This window comes from Nomascus leucogenys, chromosome 21 (genome assembly GCF_006542625.1).
Source record: "Nomascus leucogenys isolate Asia chromosome 21, Asia_NLE_v1, whole genome shotgun sequence".
Lineage (NCBI taxonomy): Eukaryota > Metazoa > Chordata > Mammalia > Primates > Hylobatidae > Nomascus > Nomascus leucogenys.
In genome coordinates, this window is record NC_044401.1 from 19500956 (window position 1) to 19523872 (window position 22917).

Sequence of the window (22917 nt, forward strand, 5' to 3'; positions counted from 1 at the left end):
CATCGAACCAAACATTTTTAAGAAAATGAATTCTTGTGATAATCATAATAATCAAAGCATCATGTCTATTCAAAAGGTAGTAGTCCTTGAAATGTTTCTTAAAATTAGAAATATAGCAGTTATAATATACATACATATATAAGTGTGTATATACATAGATATGTATAAGATCTAAATGATTACTGAAGTTAGCAAACTAACAAAAAATTATGAAAATATGCACCTTTTTCTGCTTTATGATACCCGACAAATTAAACAACTTGGAGTAAAGGGATCAGAGATAAATTAATTTCTTACCACTTTCCTGGGATATCTGGCAATCTTGAACAGGGCTTGAATGCTCAGGAATAAGGGATGCCCTTGTTTCAACAGGAACAAGAGGAGACAACTCTTCATTTTGGCTTTGGTTCATCAACTGCCTCTGGTGAAACCTAAAAATCAATAACATCTGGTCTGATTTAACACAAACCAAAAAGAGAAAGATTTTCTGCTTCCTAGGTAACAATGTCAAAAAGGCAGAAGTTTACAAGTTCTCAAAGTAGGTACTTTTAATTACTGCCAAATTATAAATCCTCATTTGAAAGCACTGGATAAAGACAGTTAAGAAGCTTATTTTGTAATTGCAAAGACAGACACCCTACTTGCACACATACACACATACAAAAACATTTAAAGGCAGGATCTCTGATAAAGAAAGTAAATATTAAATGCTTCTGGCAATACTTTTTCTCTTTTTTTTACTGTACCCTTTGAAGGCAGATATACCTCTTAAGTATTCAAAAATCCACAAGAAACACCTACATTAAAGAACAAATAGGTCGGGCACAGTGTCACACACCTGTAATCCCAGCACTTTGGGAGGCCAAGGCAGGTGGATCACTGGAACTCAGGAGTTCAAGATCAGCCTGGGCAACATGATGAAACCCCATCTCTACAAAAAATATAAAAAATTAGCCGGGGCATGGTGGTGCGTGCCTGTAGTCGCAGCTACAGGCACAGACAGCAGGGGGTCTGAAGAGGGAGGATCATTTGAGGCCAGGAGACTGAGGATGCAGGGAGCTGAGATCACACCACTGCACTCCAACCTGGTGACAAAGTGAGCCCCTGCCTCAAAAAAAAAAAAAAGGGGGGGAGGGGTGGCGGATGCAGTAGCTAATGACTGTAATCCCAGCACTTTGGGAGGCCAAGGCGGGCAGATCACCTGAGGTTAGGAGTTCAAGACCAGCCTGGCTAACATGGCAAAAACCCATCTCTACTAAAAATAAAATATTAGCTAGGTGTGGTGGCGCATGCCTGTAATCCCAGCTACTCAGGAGGCTGAGACCTGAGAATCGTTTGAACTGGGAGGTGGAGGTTGCAGTGAGCCAAGATCACGCCACAGCACTCCAGCCTGGACAACAGAGTGACACTATGTCTTAAGGGAAAAAAAAAAAAAAAAGAACAAATATATTTTTAAAAAATCCTATCCCGTTTCCTGGTGTAGTAGCTCATACCTATTATCCTAGCACTTTAGGAGGCCGAAGCAGGAGAACTGCTTGAAGCCAAGAGTTTAAAATCAGCCTGAGTAACAAAGTGAGACCTCATCTCTACAAAAAATTAGCCAACCATGGTGGCATGCACCTGTAGTTGCAGCTGCAGTGACCAAGAGACCAAGACCCTGTCTTTAAAACAAAAAAACCCCCTCTATTCCTCCATACCATATTGTTTGGCTGTTTGCAGTGCACAATTCAGCTTCCCTGAAGGAACTGCTGCAGTGACAAGGGGACTGAGTGTCCAGAAATGTGGGCCGCAGCACTTGCCTCAGGCTTACTATCACCATAGCAAAGACTCAGAGGTATTTTAACTTGTGAATTCATCAGTTGTTAGAAATAAATGGGCTCACCTCTGTTTGCTCAAAATCTTCTCTAGTTTGGCATCCTCTGCAGTTTGAAGACCTAGCGTAGAAGTGAGGGGGCAGACTGTAGCCAGATATTGGACAAGCTGGATGTGCTGGCCAGGCCGATATGCTCTCCCCTTGCCTTGACTATAGAGCCATTCAGCTTTCAAACTGGAATTGAGGAACATAAAAAAGAGGAGATGGCATGAGAATAGTCAATACACATGGTCAGGCAACAATGATCTTCCTTCTTAACTTACCTTTATAGCACCACTGGATGCTTTTCATAAATAAAATTCATTCAATTTTTTTTTAAATCTATCATTCTGACTCATATTCCTCATTCTAATAATGTTTCAAACCCTTTTTCTTGCTTAGGGGCACTTCCATTGAGCTTGGACTAATGGTGCCAAATATTTTTAAATCATTTTCAAGGAAGCAATGAGTATTCTCTCCATTCATTCTGTCACACTGAAATGCCTAAATAGATGAACTGCATTTAAATCCATTAGTTCATAATAACAGTTAAAAGAAAAAAAAACTAGCCGGGCATGGTGGCATGTGTAATCTCAGCTACTCAGGAGGTTGGGGTAGGAGGATCACTTGAGGTCAGGTGTTTGAGGCTATAGTGCACTATAATCATACCTGTCAACAGTCACTGCACTCTAGCCTGGGCAACATAGCAAGACCCTCATCTCCATAAAAAAAAACAAAAACAAAAACAAAAGTGAACTGGTCACAGTTGGAGGATACTAGTGAACCACTAACTCCTTACCATTAATTCTATCTTTTCTATACAAACTATGCCAATGCATAACCAGATAGTTACTTCATAGTATTCCAACTAATAAAAAAAAGAGTGATAGAGTTAGAATTTCACCATTTTGCAACCCTTAATGAATTAGCAGATTTAGGCATTGATCATTAATAGCTACTAATAACACAAGAGAAAACTAGACACTGTATGCCTCCCAACAGAACCCACTAAGTAAAAACTGCAATTACTTTTGCACCAACCTTATAGTCCTCCCCTCAAAAAAAAAAAAAAAAAATCAAACCTGAATCTGAACAAACATCCATATCCAATTTACAGAAAATACAGAAGGGAGAGGAATATGTCAAAGGACACAGGGATGCAGTTGGTAAAATGAGCAGATAATGGGAAACTCTATAGGACAAATATTCTGACTTCTTCAACTACAACCAAAAGAAAAAAAGAAAAGAAAGGGAGAGAAAGAGAGAAAAGAAAGCAAAGAAAATAAAAGAGAAGAGAGACAGATAGATTGAGACATTCAAGAGAGTCATCTTGGACATCTAGCCAAGTTAAGCCTTCAGATGACTCTAGCCCCATCTGTGATCTGAGTGCAAGCCCAGGAGGCCCCAAGAAAGAACCGCTCAGTCAGCACAGCAAACCTACAGAGCATGCCATAGTAAGATACCACTGCTTTAAGACACTAAACAGAGGAAGAAAGAAACTTAAGAAATATATCAACCAACTGTGACATAAGGCCGTAATTATTTGAATTCTGTTTCTAAGATACAAAATTCATTTATAAGGATTGAAAATGTAAGCACTGAATATCTGATATTAGGGCACTTTGTTAATTTTTTTTTAAGATGTGATAATAGCATTGTGGTTGTTTCTTTAAGAGTTCTTCTCTTTTAGAGACATAGACTGAAATACTAACAGGTGAAATGATATGTAATCTGAGATCGGCTTCAAAATAGTATAGAAGAAGGGAGAGTGAGTGAAGGTACAAGATGAAGCAAGGGCCGGATGCGGTGGCTTATGCTTGTAATCCCAGCGCTTTGTGGGGCCGAGGTGGGAGGACTGCTTGAGCCCAGGAGTTTGAAGCCAGCCTGGACAACAAAGCAAGATTCTGTTTCTTAAAAAAAAAAAAAAAAAAAAAAAAAAAAAAACAGTTTAGTTTATTTAATAAAAATAATTAGAAGTATTCCTTCCATGGGCCGGGTGCAGTGGCTCACACCTGTAATCCCAGCACTTTGGGAGGCCGAGGTGGGCAGATCACGAGGTCAGGAGATTGAGACCATCCTGGCTAACACAGTGAAACCCCTTCTCTACTAAAAATACAAAAAATTAGCCAGGCGTGGCAGCATGCACCTGTAGTCCCAGTTAGTCGGGAGACTGAGGCAGGAGAAGGGTGTGAACCTGGGAGGTGGAGCTTGCAGTAAGCCGAGATCACGCCACTGCACTCCAGCCTGGGCAATAGAGTGAGACTCCATCTCAAAAAAAAAAAGAAGTATTCCTTCCATGGAAACATCCCTGTGGACTAAATCAAAATCATTGAGAATCTTCATGAAATCTGCTCTAAGTTTCCATACATTCTCCTGACAAACAAATGGCATGTTGAAAGGTTGTACAAAAATAGTTCCAGAGTAGAAGACAATCACCAACTTTAATATTTCCCAGCAAGCAATATTTCTAAGTTATAGATGATCTGTACTTTGGGAAGACAGAAAAGTGAAACTAAGAGGCTAGAGGAAAGAGCTCAAGCTTGAATATCCCACAGTTTAAGTTTTTGTGAAAAAAAAAAAACACAAAATGTAGATCGTCAACTGCTATAAGATCTGATTTTCCACTTTGCTTCACATGAATTCATCAATAAACATATCCCTACACAAATTATATTAAATCCTTGGTAAAAAAAAAAAAAAAAAAACAAAAAAAAAACTCCCTGTCAATTAAAATACCATTTTCAATTAAAAAAAAAAAGCAAAATTAAGACTCATTCAGCTCTAACATATTAATCTTTTTTTTTTTTTTGAGACAAGGTCTCTCTGCCACCCAGGCTGGAGTGCAATGGCACTATTATGGCTCACTGCAGCCTCAAACTGCTGGGCTCACTCAGTCCTCCCACCTCAGCCTCCCAAGTAGCTGAAGCTACAGGTATGCACCACCATACCCAGCTAATTTTTTCATTTTTTATTTTTTTTTAGAGATGGGGACTCACTATGTTGCCCAGTCTGGTCTTGAACTGCTGACTTCAAGTGATCCTCCTATGTTGACCTTCCCAGGCACTAAGATTACAGGCATAAGCCACCATGCCTGGCCTCTCACATATTAATTTCAAGTCATTGGAGTATGATTCCACTCTTGAAAGTGAAGGAACTGTTTACTTAAAACAAGAGAAGTAATAACTATTAAGAAAGGGAACTTAGGCCGGGCGCGGTGGCTCACGCTTGTAATCCCAGCACTTTGGGAGGCCGAGGCGGGTGGATCACGAGGTCATGAGATCGAGACCAGGGTGAAACCCCATCTCTACTAAAAATATTAAAAAAAAAAAAAAAAAAAATTAGCCGGGCGTGGTGGCAGGCGCCTGTAGTCCCAGCTACTCGGAGAGGCTGAGGCAGGAGAATGGCGTGAACCCGGGAGGCGGAGCTTGCAGTGAGCCGAGATCGCGCCACTGCACTCCAGCCTGGGTGACAGAGCGAGACTCCGTCTCAAAAAAAAAAAAAAAAAAAAAAAAGAAAGGGAACTTAAAACAACTTGCTCTGTCTCTTTAAAAACAAAAAATGTAATACCAGCTACTACACGCCTGTAATCCCAACACTCTGGGAGGCCAAGGCGGGGCGGATCACAAGGTCAGGAGATCGAGACCATTCCTGGCTAACATGGTGAAACCCCGTCTCTACTAAAAATACAAAAAATTAGCCGGGTGTGGTGGCGGGCGCCTATAGTCCCAGCTACTTGGGAGGCTGAGGCAGGAGAATGGCCAGAACCCGGGAGGCAGAGCTTGCAGTGAGCTGAGATCATGCCACTGCACTCCAACCTGGGCGACACAGCGAGATTCCGTCTCAAAAAAAAAAAAAAAAAAAAAGGAGTACTGAATAAAAGGATATCTGATATTTGCTTTTAAAATACTCCAACAAAAAATGTGGAATGAAACAAGACTGGCAAAATATTGACAATTGTTGAAGCTGCATGGTGGGTACATAGATGTTCATTATGTTATTCTCTCTAACTTTCTATATATTTGAAATATCCCTTTAAAAAAAAGGATACTGGCTAGGTGCAGTGGCTCATATCTGTAATCCCAGCACTTTGGGAGGCTGAGGCGGGAGGATCCAATGAGCCCAGGAGTTCCAGACCTGACTGGGCAACATAGCAAGAACTCTTCCCTACAAAAAAGTTTAAAAAATTAGTCAGGCTAATTTTTTTTGGTGGCATGCATCTATTCCCAGCTACTAGGGAGGCTGAAGCAGAAGAATCATTTGAGCCTGGGAGGTTGAGGCTGCAGTAAGCTGTGACCCTGTCACTGCATTCCAGCCTAGACAATGCGAGACCCCATCTCTAAAAATTAAAAAGAAAAATATCTAGCACTAGGAATTTCAACTTAAATAATTTTAAAAAGGAATATTAACTTTCTCCAAGGTTCTGCTCCCATAAGATCTCTAACTAAGCAACAGAGTTATAGCTTTGTGCAAGTTCCTGTCAGTAGCAAAACAGAGATCTAAGCACATTCAGAAAGAACTCCAAACACTGAGGTGCCACACAAAGATGCTCGTCTTTCCACAGGTATGCTTAACTCTGAGAAATGGCTCAGCCAAAGCACCACAAGGTTTGGTTACTGCTCAAGTTACTCTTTTGGGTAACACATACACTCAAATCAAGATCTAGCTACCTGATGTTATCAAAGAATCTAGGATACATTTCATAATGGAGAACTTTAACCTGGGTGTTCTTAGCAAGTAACAACCAGAATGGGCAGACTTTAAAAACTGAAAATTCCTTCCTGTCCTTCAGGGCAATTCTCAATGTTGACCAGGAAAATATTTTCAACACTGCTCAGGCTAAATACCAATTTTTAAGGTAATAGCTCTCCCTTAGAATAATGCCTCCTTCCTGAACACAATACTTCCAGAGTTGTTTTAAAGCATGGGAGCACTGTTGACAGACTACAACTGCAACAGCATTTTGTCTCTAGCACAGCACCAACCATCTAGGTTCCTAGTTTGAGTGTAACTCTATCCTTTTTTTTTTTTTTTTTTTTTTTGAGACAGAGTTTTGCTCTTGTTGCCCAGGCTGGAGTGCAATGGTGCAATCTCAGCTCACTGCAACCTCTGCTGCCTGGGTTCAAGTGATTTTCCTGCCTCAGCCTCCCAAGTAGCTAGAATTACAGGCATGTGCTACCACACCCAGCTAATTTTGTATTTTTAGTAGAGACGGGGTTTCACCATGTTGGTCAGGCTGGTCTTGAACTTCTGGCCTCAGGTGATCCACCACCTTGGCCTCCCAAAGTGCTAGGATTACAGGTGTGAACCAATGTGCCGACGCTTTTTTTTTTCTTTTTTTTTGAGAACTCTATCCATTCTTGTATAGGCTGACATGCTATTATGAATAGGGCTGCTGTGAACATGCATGTACATGTCTTTTGGAAGACCTAAGTAGCTATTTCTATACAGTATACATGTGAAGTAAAATTGCTGGGTAACAGAGTATATATGTACATTTAGCTCCAGTAGATACTTCTAGTTTTTCAAAGTAGTTGTACCATTTATAGTTCCCTAGAGTGGTTTATGAGCTTTCCAATTGCACCATACCCTTAGTATTATCAGTCTTTTTTTTTTTTTTTTGAGATGGAGTTTCACTCTTGTTGCCCAGGCTAGAGTGCAATGGCACGATCTCAGCTCACTGTAATCTCTGCCTCTCGGTTTCAAGTGATTCTCCTGCCTCAGCCTCCCGAGTAGCTGGGATTACAGGCATGTGCAACCATACCCAGCTAATTTTTTTGTATTTTTAATAGAGCGGGGTTTCTCTATGTTGGTCAGGCTGGTCTCGAACTCCCAACCTCAGTGATCCTCCCGCCTCAGCCTCCCAAAGTGCTAGGATTACAGGTATGAGCCACCGCACCCGGCCATCAGTCTTTTAATTCTGGTTATTCTAGCTGGGTGCAGTAGCTCAAATGTATAATCCCAGCATTTTGGGAGGCTGAGGTAAGAGGACTGCTCTAGCCCAGGAATTCAAGACCAGCCCGGGCAACATAGCAAAACCTTATCTAAACTAAAAATTTTAAAATGAGCTGGGCACAGTGGTGTGTGCCTATAGTCCCAGCTACTTGGAAGGCTGAGACAGGATGGTCCCTTCAGCATAGGAGGCGGAGGTTGCAATGAGCTATGATCACGCCACCACACTCTAGCCTGGGAAACACAGCGACACTCTGTCTTCAAAATATATATTCTAGCAGAAGCTGGTTGAAGATGCCATAATAACCAGGAAAAAAAAATCTTTCTGAATTATTAAAAAGTTACCATAATAGTTACTTCTAGTGAGGAGGGGAGTTACCACCAGAGGGAAACAAAGGGGATCTCTGGATGCTGGTTGTATTTTTTTTTTCCACTTTGTTGCCCAGGCTGGAGTGCAGTGGTGCAATTTCATCTCACTGCAACATCCGCCTCCCTGGCTCAAGCAATCCTCCCACTTCAGCCTCCTGAGTAGCTGGGACTACAGGCACACACCACCACACCCAGCAAATTTTTTGTATTTTTTTGTAGAGACAGGGTTTCACCATATTGCCCAGACTGGTCTCAAACTCCTGGGCTCAAGCAATCCACCCACCTTGGCCTCCCAAGTAATGGGACTACAAGTGTGAGCCACCATGTGCGGCCATGCTCTCTTCCTGTTCTCTGAAGTGATTATAAGGATATTTTAAAATATTATTTTAAAACTATATCTTAATTATGTGATACTTTTACAATTTTTTTTTTTTTTTTGAGACGGAGTCTCACTCTGTACTTCTACAATTCTTAAAAATGTGTCTGGAAAAAAATTTGCTATTGAGCTACCCTCCCATCTCTTCCTTCTTCCCACACTTTTTTTTTTTTTTTTATACTTTAAGTTCTGGGATACATGTGCAGCATGTGCAGGTTTGTTACATAGGTATACACATGCCATGGTGGTTTGCTGCACCCATCAACTCATCATCTACATTAAGTATTTCTCCTAATGCTATCACTCCCCTAGCCCCCCACCCAACAGGCCCTGGTGTGTGATGTTCCCCTCCCTGTGTCTATGTGTTCTCATTGTTCAACTCCCACTTATGACTGAGAACATGCAGTGTTTGGTTTTCTGTTCCTGTGTTAGTTTGCTAAGAATGATAGTTTCCAGCTTCATCCATGTCTCTGCAAAGGACATGAACTGATCCATTTTTATAGCTCCATAGTATTCCATTGTGAATATGTGCCACATTTTCTTTATCCACTCTATCACTGATGGGCATTTGGGTTGGTTCCAAGTCTTTGCTATTGTGAAAAGTGCCACAATAAACATACATGTGCATGTGTCCTTATAGTAGAATGATTTATAATCCTTTGGGTATATACTCGGTAATGAGATTGCTGGGTCAAATGGTATTTCTGGTTCTAGATCCTTGAGGAATTGCCACACTGTCTTCCACAATAATTGAACTTACACTCCCACCAACAGTGTAAAAGTGTTCCTATTTCTTAACATCCTCTCTAGCATCTGTTGTTTCCTGACTTTTTTTTTTTGAGACAGAGTCTCACTCAGTCACCCAGGCTGGAGTGCTGCAATGGCACAATCTCGGCTCACTGCAACCTCCACCTCCTGGGCTCAAGTGACTCTCCTGCCTCAGCCCCCTGAGTAGCTGGGATTACAGGTGCGCGCCACCACACCCAGCTAATTTTTTTCTATTTTTAGTAGAGACGGGGTTTCACCATGTTGGTCAGGCTGCTCTCGAACTTCTGACCTCATGATCCACCTGCCTGGGACTCCCAAAGTGCTGGGATTACAGGCGTAAGCCACCACACCCAGCCTGTTTCCTGACTTTTTAATGATCACCATTCTAACTGGTATGAGATGGTATCTCATTGTGGTTTTGATTTGCATTTCTCTAATGACCAGTGATGATGAGCTTTTTTTCATACGATTGCTGGCCACATAAATGTCTTCTTTTGAGAAATGTCTGTTCATATCCTTTGCCCACTTTTTGATGGGGTTTTTTCTTGTAAATTTGTTTAAGTTCTTTGTAGATTCTGGATATTGGCCCTTTGACAGATGGATAGATTGCAAAAATTTTCTCCCATTCTGTAGATTGCCTGTTCACTCTGATGACAGTTTCTTTTGCTGTGCAGAAGCTCTTTAGTTTAATTAGATCCCATTTGTCAATTTTGGCGTTTGTTGCCATTGCTTTTGATGTTTTAGTCATGAAGTCTTTGCCCATGCCTATGTCCTGAATGGAATTGTCTTGGTTTTCTTTTAGGGTTTTTACAGTTTTAGGTCTTACATTTAAGTCTTTAATCCATCTTGGGTTAATTTTTGTATAAGGTGTAAGGAAGGGGTACAATTTCAGTTTTCTGCATATGGCTAGCCAGTTTTCCCAACACCATTTATTCAATAAGGAATCCTTTCCCCTTTGCTTGTTTTTGTCAGGTTTGTCAAAGATCAGAGGGTTGTAGATGTGTGGTGTTATTTCTGAGGCCTCTGTTCTGTTCCATTGGTCTATATAACTGTTTTGGTACCAGTACTATACTGTTTTGGTTACTGTAGCTTTGTAGTGTAGTTTGAAGTCAGGTGGTGTGATACCTCCAGCTTTGTTCTTTTTGCTTAGGATTGTCTTGGCTATACAGGCTCTTTCTTGGTTCCACACGCAATTTCAAGTATTTTTTTCTAATTCTGTGAAGAAAGTCAATGCGACCAGGTGCGTTGGCTCATGCCTGTAATCCCCACACTTTGGGAGGCCGAGGCGGGCAGATCACCTGAGGTAGGGAGTTCAAGACCAGCCTGACCAACATGGAGAAACCCCATCTCTACTAAAAATACAAAATTAGCCAGGCGTGGTGGCACATGCCTGTAATCCCAGCTACTAGGGAGGCTGAGGCAGGAGAATCGCTTGAACCCGGGAGGTGGAGTACAGTGAGCCGAGATCATGCCATTGCACTCCAGCCTGGGCAATAAGAGTGAAACTCTGTCTCAAAAAAAAAAAAAAAGAAAGTCAATGGTAGCTTGATGGGGACAGCACTGAATCTATACATTACTTTGGGCAGTATGGCCATTTTCACAATATTGATTCTTCTTGTGCATGAGCATGGAATGTTTTTCCATTTGTTTGTGTCCTCTCTTATTTCCTTGAGCACTGGTTTGTAGTTCTCCTTGAAGAGGTCCTTCACATCCCTTGTAAGTTGTATTCCTAGGTATTTTAGTCTCTTTGTAGCAATTGTGAATGGAAGTTCACTCATGATTTGGCTCTCTATTATTGTTGTATAGGAATGCTTGTGATTTTTGCACCCTGATTTTGTATCCTGAGACTTTGCTGAAGTTGCTTATCAGCTTAAGGAGATTTTGGGCTGGAATGATGGGGTTTTCCAAATATACAATCATGTCATCTGCAAACAGAGACAATTTGACTTCCTCTCTTCCTGTCTGAATACCCTTTATTTCTTTCTCTTGCCTGACTGCCTTAGCCAAAACTTCCAATACTATGTTGAACAGGAGTGGTAAGAGAGGGCATCCCTGTCTTATGCCAGTTTTCAAAGGGAATGCTTCCAGCTTTTGCCCATTCAGTATGATATTAGCTGTGGGTCTGTCATAAATAGCTCTTATTATTTTGAGATATGTTCCATCAATACCTAGTTTATTGAGAGTTTTTAGCATGAAGGGGGTGTTGATTTTTTTTTTTTTTTTTTTTTAGATGGAGTCTTGCTCTGTCGCCCGGGCTGGAGTGCAGTGGCGTGATCTCAGCTCACTGCAACCTACGTCTCCCGGGTTCAAGCAATTCTCTGCCTCAGCCTCCTAACTGGGATTACAAGTGCCCACCACCACCTCTGGCTAATTTTTATATTTTTAGTAGAGACGGGGTTTTACCATTTTGGCCAGGCTAGTCTTTAACGCCTGACCTCGTGATCCACCCACCTCGGCCTCCCAAAGTGCTGGGATTACAGGCATGAGCCACTGCACCCCGCCAGGGGTGTTGAATTTTATCGAAGGCCTTTCCTGCATCTATTGAGATAATCATGTGGTTTTTATCATTGGTTCTGTTTATGTGATGGATTACGATTATTGATTTGCCTATGATGAACCAGCCTTGCATCCCAGGGATGAAGCCAACTTGATCGTGGTGGATAAGCTTTTTGATGTGCTGCTGGATTCGGTTAGCCAGTATTTTATTGAGGACTTTTGCATTAAGGTTCATCAGGGATATTGGCCTGAAATTTTCTTTTTTGTGTGTGTCTCTGCCAGGTTTTGGTATCAGGATGTTGCTGACCTCATAAATAAGTTAGGGAGGAGTCCCTCTTTTTCTCTTGTTTGGAATAGTTTCAGAAGGAATAGTACCAGCTCTTCTTTGTATCTCTGGTAGAATTCAGCTGTGAATCCGTCTGGTCCTGGGCTTCTTTTGGTTGGTAGGCTATTAATTACTGCCTCAATATCAGAACTTGTTATTGGTCTATTCAGGGCTCTGCCTTCTTCCTGGTTTAGTCTTGGGTGGGTGTATGTGTCCAGAAATGTATCGATTTCTTCTAGATTTTCTAGTTTATTTGTGTAGAGGTATTTATTCTCTGATGGTAGTTTGTATTTCTGTGGGATCAATGGTGATATGTTCTTTGTCATTTTTTATTGTGTCTATTTGATTCTTCTCTCTTTTCTTATTAGTCTGGCTAGCAGTCTATTTTGTTGATCTTTTCAAAAAACCAGCTCCTGAATTCATTGATTTTTTGAAGGGTTTTTCATGTCTCTATCTCCTTCAGTTCTGCTCTGATCTTTGTTATTTCCTGTTTTCTGCTAGTTTTGAATTTGTTTGTTCTTCCTTCTCTAGTTCTTTTAATTGTGATGTTACGGTGTTGATTTCAGATCTTTCCTGCTTTCTCCTGTGGGCATTTGGTGCCATAAATTTCCCTCTACACACTGCTTTAAATGTGTACCAGAGATTCTGGGATATTGTGTCTTTGTTCTCATTGGTTTCAAAAAACTTATTTATTTCTGCCATAATTTCGTTATGTACCCAGTAGTTATTCAGGAGGAGGTTGTTCAGTTTCCATGCAGTTGTGCGGTTTTAAGTTTCTTAATCTTGAGTTCTAATTTGATTGCACTGTGGTCTGAGAGACTGTTATGATTTCTGTTCTTTTGCATTTGCTGAGGAGTGTTTTATTTCCAATTATGTGGTCAATTTTAGAATAAGTGTGATGTGGTGTTGAAAAGAATGTATATTCTGTTGATTTGGTGTGGAGAGTTCAGTAGATATCTATTAGGTCTGCTTGGTCCAAAGCTGACTTCAAGTCCTAAATACCCTTGTTAATTTTCTCTCATTGATCTAATTTTGACAGTGGGGTGTTAAAGTCTCCCACTATTATTGTGTGGGAGTCTAAGTCTCTTTGTAGGTCTCCAAGAACTTGCTTTATGAATCTGGGTGCTCCTGTATTGGGTGCAAATATATTTAGGCTAGTTAGCTCTTCTTGTTCCATTGATCCCTTTACCATTATGTAATGTCCTTCTTTGTCTTTTTGATATATGTTGGTTTAAAGTCTGTTTTATCAGAGACTACAATTGTAACCCCCGCTTTTTTTTTTTTTTTTTTTTTTTTTTTTTTGCTTTCCATTTGTTTGGTAAATATTCCTCCATCCCTTTGAATCTATGTGTGTCTTTACATGTGAGATGCATCTCCTGAGTGCAGCACACCAATGGTTCTTGATTCTTTATCCAATTTGCCAGTCTATGTCTTTTAATTGGGGCTAATAGCCCATTTACATTTAAGGTTAATATTGTTATACGTGAATTTGATCCTGTCATTTTGATGCTAGCTGGTTATTTCGCTCGTTAGTTGATGCAGTTTCTTCGTAGTGTTGATGATCTTTACAATTTGGTATGTTTTTGCAGTGGCTGGTACCGGTTTTTCCTTTCCACGTGTAGTGCTTCCTTCAGTGGTTCTTGTAAGGCAGGCCTGGTGGTAACAAAATCTCTCAGCCTTTGCTTGTGTGTAAAGGATTTTATTTCTCCTTCACTTATGAAGCTTAGTTTGGCTGGATATGAAATTCTGGGTTGAAAATTCTTCTCTTTAAGAATGTTGAGGGGCGGGGTACGTGTAATCCAGCACTTGGGGCCGAGCGGTGGATCACGAGTCAGGATCGAGACATCCTGGCTAACACGTGAACCCGTCTCTACTAAAAAAAAATACAAAAATTAGCCGGGGGTAGCGGGCCTAGTCCCCTACTTGGGAGGCTGAGGCGGAGGATGGGTGAACTCGGGGGGAGCTGCAGGAGCCGGGATGCGCACTGCTCAGCCTGGGTGACAGAGCAGACTCCTCTCAAAAAAAAAAAAAAAAAAAAAAAAAAAAAAAAAAAAAAAAAAAAAAAAAAATGTTGAATATGCCCCCACTCTCTCTGGCTTGTGGGGTTTCTGCAGAGAGATCTGCTGTTAAGTCTGATGGGCTTCCCTTTGTAACCTGACTTTACTCACTGGTTGCCCTTAACATTTTTTCCTTCATTTCGACCTTGGCAAATCTGGCAATTATGTGTCTTGGGGTTGCTCTTCTCGAGGAGTATCTTTGTGGTGTTCTCTTTATTTCCTGAATTTGAATGTTGGCCTGTCTTGCTAGGTTGGGGACGTTCTCCTGGATAATATCCTGAAGAGTGTTTTCTAACTTGGTTCCATTCTCCCTGTCATTTTCAGGTACACCAATCAAACGTAGGTTTGGTCTTTTCACATAATCCCATATTTCTTGGAGGCTTTGTTCATCCCTTTTCATTCTTTTTTCTCTAATCTTGTCTTCATGGTTTATTTCATTAAGTTGATCTTCAATCTCTGATATCCTTTCTTCCTCTTCATCAATTCGACTATTGATACTTGTGTATGCTTCACAAAGTTCTCGTGCTGTGTTTTGCAGCTCCATCAGGTCATTTATGTTCTTCTCTATACTGGTTTTTCTAGTTAGCAATTCCTCTAACCTTTTTTCAAGGTTCTTAGCTTCCTTGCATTAGGTTAGAACATGCTCCTTTAGCTCAACAGAGTTTGTTATTATTCTGAAGCCTACTTCTGTCAATTTGTGAAACTCATTCTCTGTCCAGTTTTGTTCTTTTGCTGGGAGTTGTGATCCTTTGCGGGAGAAGAAGCGCTCTGGTTTTTGGAATTTTCAGCCTTTTTGCACTGGTTTTTCCCATCTTCGTGGATTTATCTACCATTGGTCTTTGATGTTGGTGACCTTTGGATGGGGTTTCTGTGTGGACGTCCTTTTTGTTGATGTTGATGCTATTCCTTTCTGTTTGTTAGTTTTCCTTCTAAGTCATGCCCCTCTGCTGCAGGTCTGCTAGAGTTTGCTGGACATCCACTACCTGTTTTCCTGGGTATTACCAGCAGAGGCTGCAGAACAGCAAAGATTGCTGCCTGTTCCTTCCCCTGGAAGCTTCATCCTAGAGGGGCACTCACCAAATGCCAGCCGGAGCTGGTGTCTGTCAACTGTTGCTGGGAGATGTCTCCCACTCAGGAGGCATGGGGATCAGGGACCCACTTGAGGAGACAGTCTGTCCCTTAGCAGAGCTCAAGGGCTGTGTTGGGAGATCCGCCACTCTCTTCAGAGCCAGGAGGCAGGAACGTTTAAGCCTGCTGAAGCTGTGTCCACAGCTGCCCCTTCCCCCAGGTGCTCTGTCCCTGGGAGATGGGGAGTTTTATCTATAAGCCCCCTGATTGGGGCTGCTGCCTTTCTTTCAGAGATGTCCTGCCCAGAGAGGAGGAATCTAGAGAAGCAGTCTGGCTACAGCAGCTTTGCTGAGCTGTGGTGGGCTCTGCCCAGTTTGAACTTGTGGGAGGTTTTGTTTACACTGTGAGGGGAAAACCACCTATTCGCGCCTCGGTAAAGGCAGATGTCCCTCCCCCTGCAAGCTCGAGCATCCCAGGTCGACTTCACACTGCCGTACTGGCAGCAAGAATTTCAACCCTGTGTATCTTAGCTTGCTGGGCTCTGTAGGGGTGGGATCCTCTGCGCTAGACCACTTGGCTTGCTGGCTTCAGCCCCCTTTCCAGAGGAGTGAACAGTTCTGTCTCACTGGTGTTCCAGGCGCCACTGGGATATGAAAAAAAACTCCTACAGCCAGCTTGGTGTCTGCCCAACGGCCGCCCACTTTTGTGCTTGAAACCCAGGGCCCTGGTGGCATAGGCACCGGAGGGAATCTCCTGGTGTGTGGGGTTGCGAAGACCATGGGAAAAGCGTAGTATCTGGGCCAGAGTACACTGTTCCTCCCAGCACAGTCCCTCACGGCTTCCCCCGGCTAGGGGAGGGAGTTCCCTGACCCCTTGCGCTTCCCAGGTGAGGCAACGCCGCACCCTGCTTCTGCTCACCCTCCGTGGGCTGCACCCACTGTCTAACTAGTCCCAATGAGATGAGCCAGGTACCTCAGGTGGAAATGTAGAAATCACCCGCCTTCTGCGCTAATCTCACTGGGAGCTGCAGACCAGAGCTGTTGCTATTCAGCCATCTTGCCAGCCACCCCCCCACACTTAAGTGTAGGACAACCCCAGAGAGAGAGGCTACCCCAGGTGGGAGCCCACTCTTCCCTATCTCCTGAAGTCTCTGAAATTAAATGTTTGCAAAGCATTAGGAGAAAGCTCAAAAAATATTCAGATTCACCTTAAAGTCACTTGGAATAAAACCATTTCCACAGTACAGAAACACAGACTTTTTTATCATTATTTATCCAATCAACAAATATTTTGTCTTAACACTCTCTTTAGTTTCAACAAACTCTTCAACCTTTAGTCTCTATCCCTATATAATAATATCATTTATTAAGCACCTACTATATGACCAGTCCTATGTTCTATACATCATCCTTAATCCTACTATCCATGAAAGCTAGGTAGTACCACTATTCACATTTTACAGATGAGGAAACTTAGGCTCAGAAAAGCCCTAAGGAACTTGACAAGGCCACACAGCTAATAGATAGCAGAGAAAAAAGTGAAGCCTTCCCCTGTTTCTCATAACCAGGTCTCATCTCCCTTTGTGGGTCTCTCTTTACACCAAACCTTTATCTCTGCCCACATCACCATGCTGCCTCTCAGACATGAAAATGTTGCCAGCCCTACTCCCATAGAAAAAGTCAACAACTGTAGAGAGGATTATCCAAGTAAACCCATATTCCAAATCTAGAACCAGTCACAGTTTGAAACAAAATAAGGTTTATTCTCAGAGCAACATTCACAACAGGAAAAAGAAAAGCCACCCTTTCCTGTAGGCAAACTAGACCTGACGTATGTCCCTCACCCTACGCCACCACCACCACTATCTAGCTCTTGGCTGCCATTCCTCACGGCCCCCTGCTTTACTCAGAAACTATACAAAACAGCAGAGAGACAGAAGGGAGACGCTGTCTGTATTCTACCACCCATCCTCCCATCAGGAAACTGCTGAAGTAACTACTGTCTGTAGTAGAGAAGAACAAAAAAAGGCGAGGGAGAATGTATGTGTTGAGTCCATAATGCATGTGTGTATGTACTGAGAGAAAAAAGTTAAATGAAGCACAGTAGACAGAATAAAGTCATCTCAACTCTCACTATCCCAATTCCACTCCCTCCTTCCCATATCGTAGTTCCTTACCTCCCCTAAAGCTCTCATTCCACTGATCATGTACCACGGTCCAGAAGACTCCATTCTGCAGGGATCCCAGCTCCAAGCCACAGAAACTATTAATGATCGACAGGTGGGGGAATTCTTGCTTCTGCTGCTTCACAGGTATAAGAAGGGGAGAACCTGGCCAGGTGCATTGGCTCATGCCTGTAATCCCAACACTTTGGGAGGCTGAGGCAGGCGGATCACTTGAGGTCAGGAGTTTGAGACCAGCCTAAACGACATGGAGAAACCCTGTCTCTACTAAAAATACAAAATTAGCTGGGCATGGTGGCACATGCCTGTAATTCCAGCTACTTGGGAGGCTGAGGCAGAAGAATAGCTTGAACCCAGAAGGTAGAGGTTGTGATGAGCAGAGATCACGCCACTGCACTCCAGCCTGGGCAACAAGAGTGAAACTCGGTCTCAAAAAAAATAAAATAAAAAAAAGAGGAGGACCAATCACCACATCTGCTACTAGTTCCAAATTAAAACTCTGCATTTTCCCAAAATTATCATTATAATGAGTATTTGGAGAATTGTAAGATATTACTAATACTGCCCTTACATGACATTTGGGGCTGGATGATAAATAGAAAATAAAATGAATAAAAAATACGGCCCTTGTATATGTGATAGATTAATATATTACAAGCTTTTGTGAGACTGATCTGAGATCCTACACAGCATCTATAACGTGATGGTTTCTAAGCAAAAGTCTTCCAAGCTCCAAACAACTGATTAAAAAAAGAACTTTTAGAAATCAAATTGTTGTACGTAGGGCACTAAGACTACTAGCTCCAACCTCTGGGGCCAAGATTTCTTTTTTTTTTTTTTTTTTTTTTTCAGAGACAGAGTCTCACTCTGTCACCCAAGGTAGAATGCAATGACACAACCATAGCTCACTGTAACCTTAAATTCCTGGGCTCAAGCAATCCTCCCACCTCAGCTTCCTAAGTAGCTAGGACTACAGGTATGTACCACCACGCCCAGCTAATTTTTTTTTTTTTTTTTTTTAGAGATGCGGTCTCCCTATATTGCCCAGGCTGGTCTCAGACTCCTGGGCTCAAGCGATCCCCTGCCTCGGCTTTCCAAAGCGCAAGGATTACAGGCATGAGCCACTGCACCAGGCCAATATTTATTTCTTATCCTTTTTTAGAAATGACAGAAAATCCTAAATGACCAGCACATAGTCTGCTATATGACTGCACTAATACTCTTGATTTCTAAATGCACATTTTAAGAAATACTCTATTAATCTGTAGTAAACTAGAAATGGTCTTTTCAGTAACATTTGTGATGTTAAAGAGCGCATGTTTACCTTTCCTTCTGAGAAATCACATATCCATCTAGGACTCTGAGGTTTAAGCACCAGCTGACGATGTACGGCCGATAGTCAAATCCTGGGATGGATGGTGTTGCCATCACACAAGGATTGTTCATAATCGACAACTGTTCCAATTCAGTTAAGGATGCCAAAAAAGAGATCTGGAACAAAAGATATCTTTGTTGAACAAAAGGACTATTCAGTGTCAAGCACAAGGTTTCCACTGATTACACATCTTTGGCAGCATTTGAGAATGTGATAATTTCCCTCTTGTTCTGAAAAGTGACAAGTGTCCATTGACTTCCAAAATTTCAACAGTATAGCCATCTGTCCCTGCTGCACAAAATCCCCTGGCAAGTATCAGCACTGTTTCCTAGCAGAAATAACCCTATTTTGAAAACATCACAGCAGCCAGGAAAGGTGGACAGGGAGTCTTATAAACCCTTATAACGTAGATGTCCCTCTACCACCAATCGCCTCCCAGTGGAATCACAATTACAGCTTTACAAAGCAAATTAGACCTTAATGACCCACTGACACTAAGGAAAAATGGAAAGAAAAATAATGATCATCTAGAGCCAAGCATTTCATCTGAATGGCAGTTTCTTCCAAGATGCTCACAGTATAAAAGTAAGCTCACAACCCTCTCCTGTGTCTTTCCTAGGATTTCCAGCTTCCTGAATCTCACAAAATGCCCTCAAATTTTACCTCATTTAAGTCTCGGATTTCATTTTCTGCCAAAGAAAGTATAGCAAGACTTCTGGGTAGGTAAGCAGGTGCCATTCTAAGAGAGGTGATGATGTTTCCATGTAAAAGCAGGGTCTTGAAAGTAAAAACAGTATGAATTACAAATGAAAAGATTACAAATAAATTGGCCTATTGTGACAACACCAAAATGGTACATATAAGAATAAAGGAATCTATTATATTTCTCAACACACACAAATCAAAGACTGTTAATGCTACAAGGGTCCTCGATGATCTTCTGGTCCAACTCTCTGTTTTCATACCAACATCCTAAGCTCACAATATTTTAAAGACTTGTCCAAAAACACATGCTTGGCATAGCAACTAAGCATGCTGTGAGATTTAAGTTACAAGACACTGAGCAATTTCTAACACACTTGTTCATTTTCTTTTAAAATATCAAAATAGAGGCCACGTGTGGTGGCTCATGCCTGTAATCCCAGCATTTTGGGAGGCCAGGGAGGGAGGATTGCTTGAGCCCAGGGGTTTGAGACCAGCCTGGGCAACATAGTGAGACCTGACCTCTACTAAAAATCAAAAAATTAGCCAGGCATGATGGGGTGCACCTGTAGTTCCAGCTACTGGGGAGGCTGAGGTAGGGGGATCGCTTGAGCCCAGGAGGTCGAGGCTACAGTAAGCCATGACTGCACCACTGCACTCGAGCCTGGGTGACAGCAAGACTCTGGTGTCTCAAATTTTAAAAAAAAGTAATTAAAACAACCACATATAAAGCAAATTTTCCAAAAGAGGGAGTGATAACCTACATCCATAATTGCAACTGTATTCTCTAGGTAACTAAAAAATAAAGGGAGGTAGAATGTGTTACTTGCAGATAAAGCTGACTCACATTAAGTCAGCAACAACCAAGAATAAACCCAAAACTGAACACCCAGGATTCTGATCAGATAAATAGGCTTCTATTCCAGCAAAAAAAAAAAAAAAAAATTCAATCATCTTTGGTTCATTTGAATTCTCTTAGCATCTATTAGGACAGCATTTGGCTACATCAAATTGTTTAGAATAATTATTGCTAAAAATGATTTCTGCTGAAGATCTGGGAAAAAGTGAACTAAGATACTGCTTCTAGGGTTTAATGAATATATCTGATGGTAATAATATCCAATGAGGCAACAATATTTAAAATGTTCTACATGTTTTTCAAGACTGTGATTTCAACTGTTACTTATTTGACTGCGTGATACATTCCCCTCCATAAAAAGTGCTATATGCTACATGTTTTTTTCTAAGTGAAATTAATTTTGACAATTAACTAATACCTATTACTCTAAAAACAGCAATTCTGAATGTCAAAAAAAAAAACAGACTTGGGACCCGGCGCGGTGGCTCATGCCTGTAATCCCAACACTTTGGGAGGCCAAGGCGGGTGGATCACAAGGTCAGGAGTTCGAGACCAGCCTGGCCAACATGGTGAAATGCCATCTCTACTAAAAATACAAAAATTAGCTGGGCGTGGTGGCATGCACCTGTAGTCCCAGCTACTCGGGAGGCTGAGGCAGGAGGATCACTTGAACCTGGGAGGCAGAGGATGCAGTGAGCCGAGATTGCGCCACTGCACTCCAGCCTGGCCAACAGAGCAAAACTCTGTCTCAAAAAAACAAAACAAAACAAAACAAAAAAACAGACTCGGCCAGGTCAGTGGCTCATGCCTGTAAATCTAGCACTTTGAGAGACTGAGGCAGGAGGACTGCTAAAGTCCAGGAGTTTGAGACCAGTCTACACAACATAGTAAGAGCTCATCTCTGGTGCACTGGCTCATGCTTGTAATCCCAACACTTTGGGAGGCCAAGGCAGGAGGATCATGTGAGGTCAGGAGTTCAAAATCAGCCGGGCCAACGTGGTGAAACCCTGTCTCTACTAAAAATACAAAAAATTAGCCAGGTGTGGTGGTGGGCGCCTATAATCCCAGCTACTCGGGAGGCTGAGACAGAAGTATCACTTGAACACAGGAGGCAGAGGTTGCAGTGAGCCAAGATTGCACTACTGCACTCCAGCTTGGGTGACAGAGCAAAACTCCATCTAAAAAAAAAAAAGAAAAGAGAAAGATCTCATCTCTACAAACACTCAAAAAATTAGCTGGGTGTGGTGATGTACACATGCCTATGGTCCTAGCTACTCGGGACACTGAGGTGAGAGGATCACTTGAGCCTGGGAGGTCGAGTGAGATTGTACTACTACACTCCAGCCTGGGTGACAGAGCAAGACTCTGTCTCAAAAAAAAATAAAGACAGACTCAAATTCAGGAATGATTAATCTCAACCACACCAAAGATTATGTACTACGTAATAACTGAAGCTACTAGCATTGGTTGGTTGGGCATAGAGGGAATTCCATCATGTTCAGAGAATAGTAAATAAACCTTAACTACAATGACCAGTTTCACATCAAATAAATGAGTTATAGAACGAACAACAAAAAGTTTCATACTTAATTTCTGGTATTCTAACATAATTCCTTTTTTTTTTTTTTTTTTTTTTGAGACTGAGTCTCACTCTGTTGCCCAGGCTAGAGTGCAGTAACCCAGTCTCGGGTCACTGCAACCTCCACCTCCTGGGTTCAACTAATCCTGCTTTAGCTGAGTAGCTGGGACTACAGGTTCACACCACTATGCCCCACTAATTTTTGGTATTTTTAGTAGAGATGGGGCTTTGCCACGTTGCCCAGGCTGGTCTTGAACTTCTGAGCTCAAGCCATCCACTTGCCTCAGCCTCTCAAAGTGCTGGGATTACAGGCATGACCCACCATACCCAGCCCATAATTCTTATCATAAAGAAAGCAATCTGCTCATACACCACAGGCTAACTTTAGGTCAATAAGATTACTTTCTCTTGGTATTTTGCTATAAAACTTCACAAATGACAAAGAAAACATACTTACTTTCAGAGATACCAATTTAGATAGATCACCTATCTGGGATATGTTATTGTCTGATAAATCGAGATGCTGTAGAGCTGTGCAGCTATTGATCTGTTCCATGGCCTATCACAAGAAAAGCATCACATTATTTAATGAAAACAAAATCAAAAAATAAAATTATTCCCTAGTTCTTTGCAGCTGAAAGAGTGTCTTGCCTCCTCTTATTATCAGAAGCAGAGTAGAAGAACTTAGCAAGAGAAAAGGGGCAGTACTAACAGAATTTAGTAGATTGTCAGGTTGTAAATGTACATTTTCATTATCTCTCTATGAGTAGAGGGCTACCAAGTAGTTCATACCATCCAAGATCTTTACAGCTTGAAGAAACCATAGTAATGGCCAGGCGCTATGGCTCACACATGTAATCCCAGCACTTTGGGAGGCCAAGGTGAGTGGACAGCCTGAAGTCAGGAGTTCAAGACCAGCCTGGCCAACATGGCGAAACCCTGTCTCTACTAAAAAACTAC

General features: G+C 41.8%; 1 protein-coding gene across 5 annotated transcripts in view; it reads right to left on the minus strand.

Moving 5' to 3' along the window:
* Nucleotides 1–22917, minus strand: part of CEP97 (centrosomal protein 97) — a 40384-nt gene that overhangs the window by 12993 nt on the left and 4474 nt on the right. For all 5 annotated transcript variants that reach the window (XM_003261756.3, XM_012500995.2, XM_030801845.1 and 2 more), the window contains 5 exons: nt 22415–22516; nt 19481–19594; nt 18767–18933; nt 1883–2047; nt 298–431 (listed from right to left, as the gene is read on the minus strand). In XM_003261756.3, the coding sequence (XP_003261804.1) occupies nt 298–431; nt 1883–2047; nt 18767–18933; nt 19481–19594; nt 22415–22516 (682 nt within the window). The remainder of the gene's footprint in view (nt 1–297; nt 432–1882; nt 2048–18766; nt 18934–19480; nt 19595–22414; nt 22517–22917) is intronic.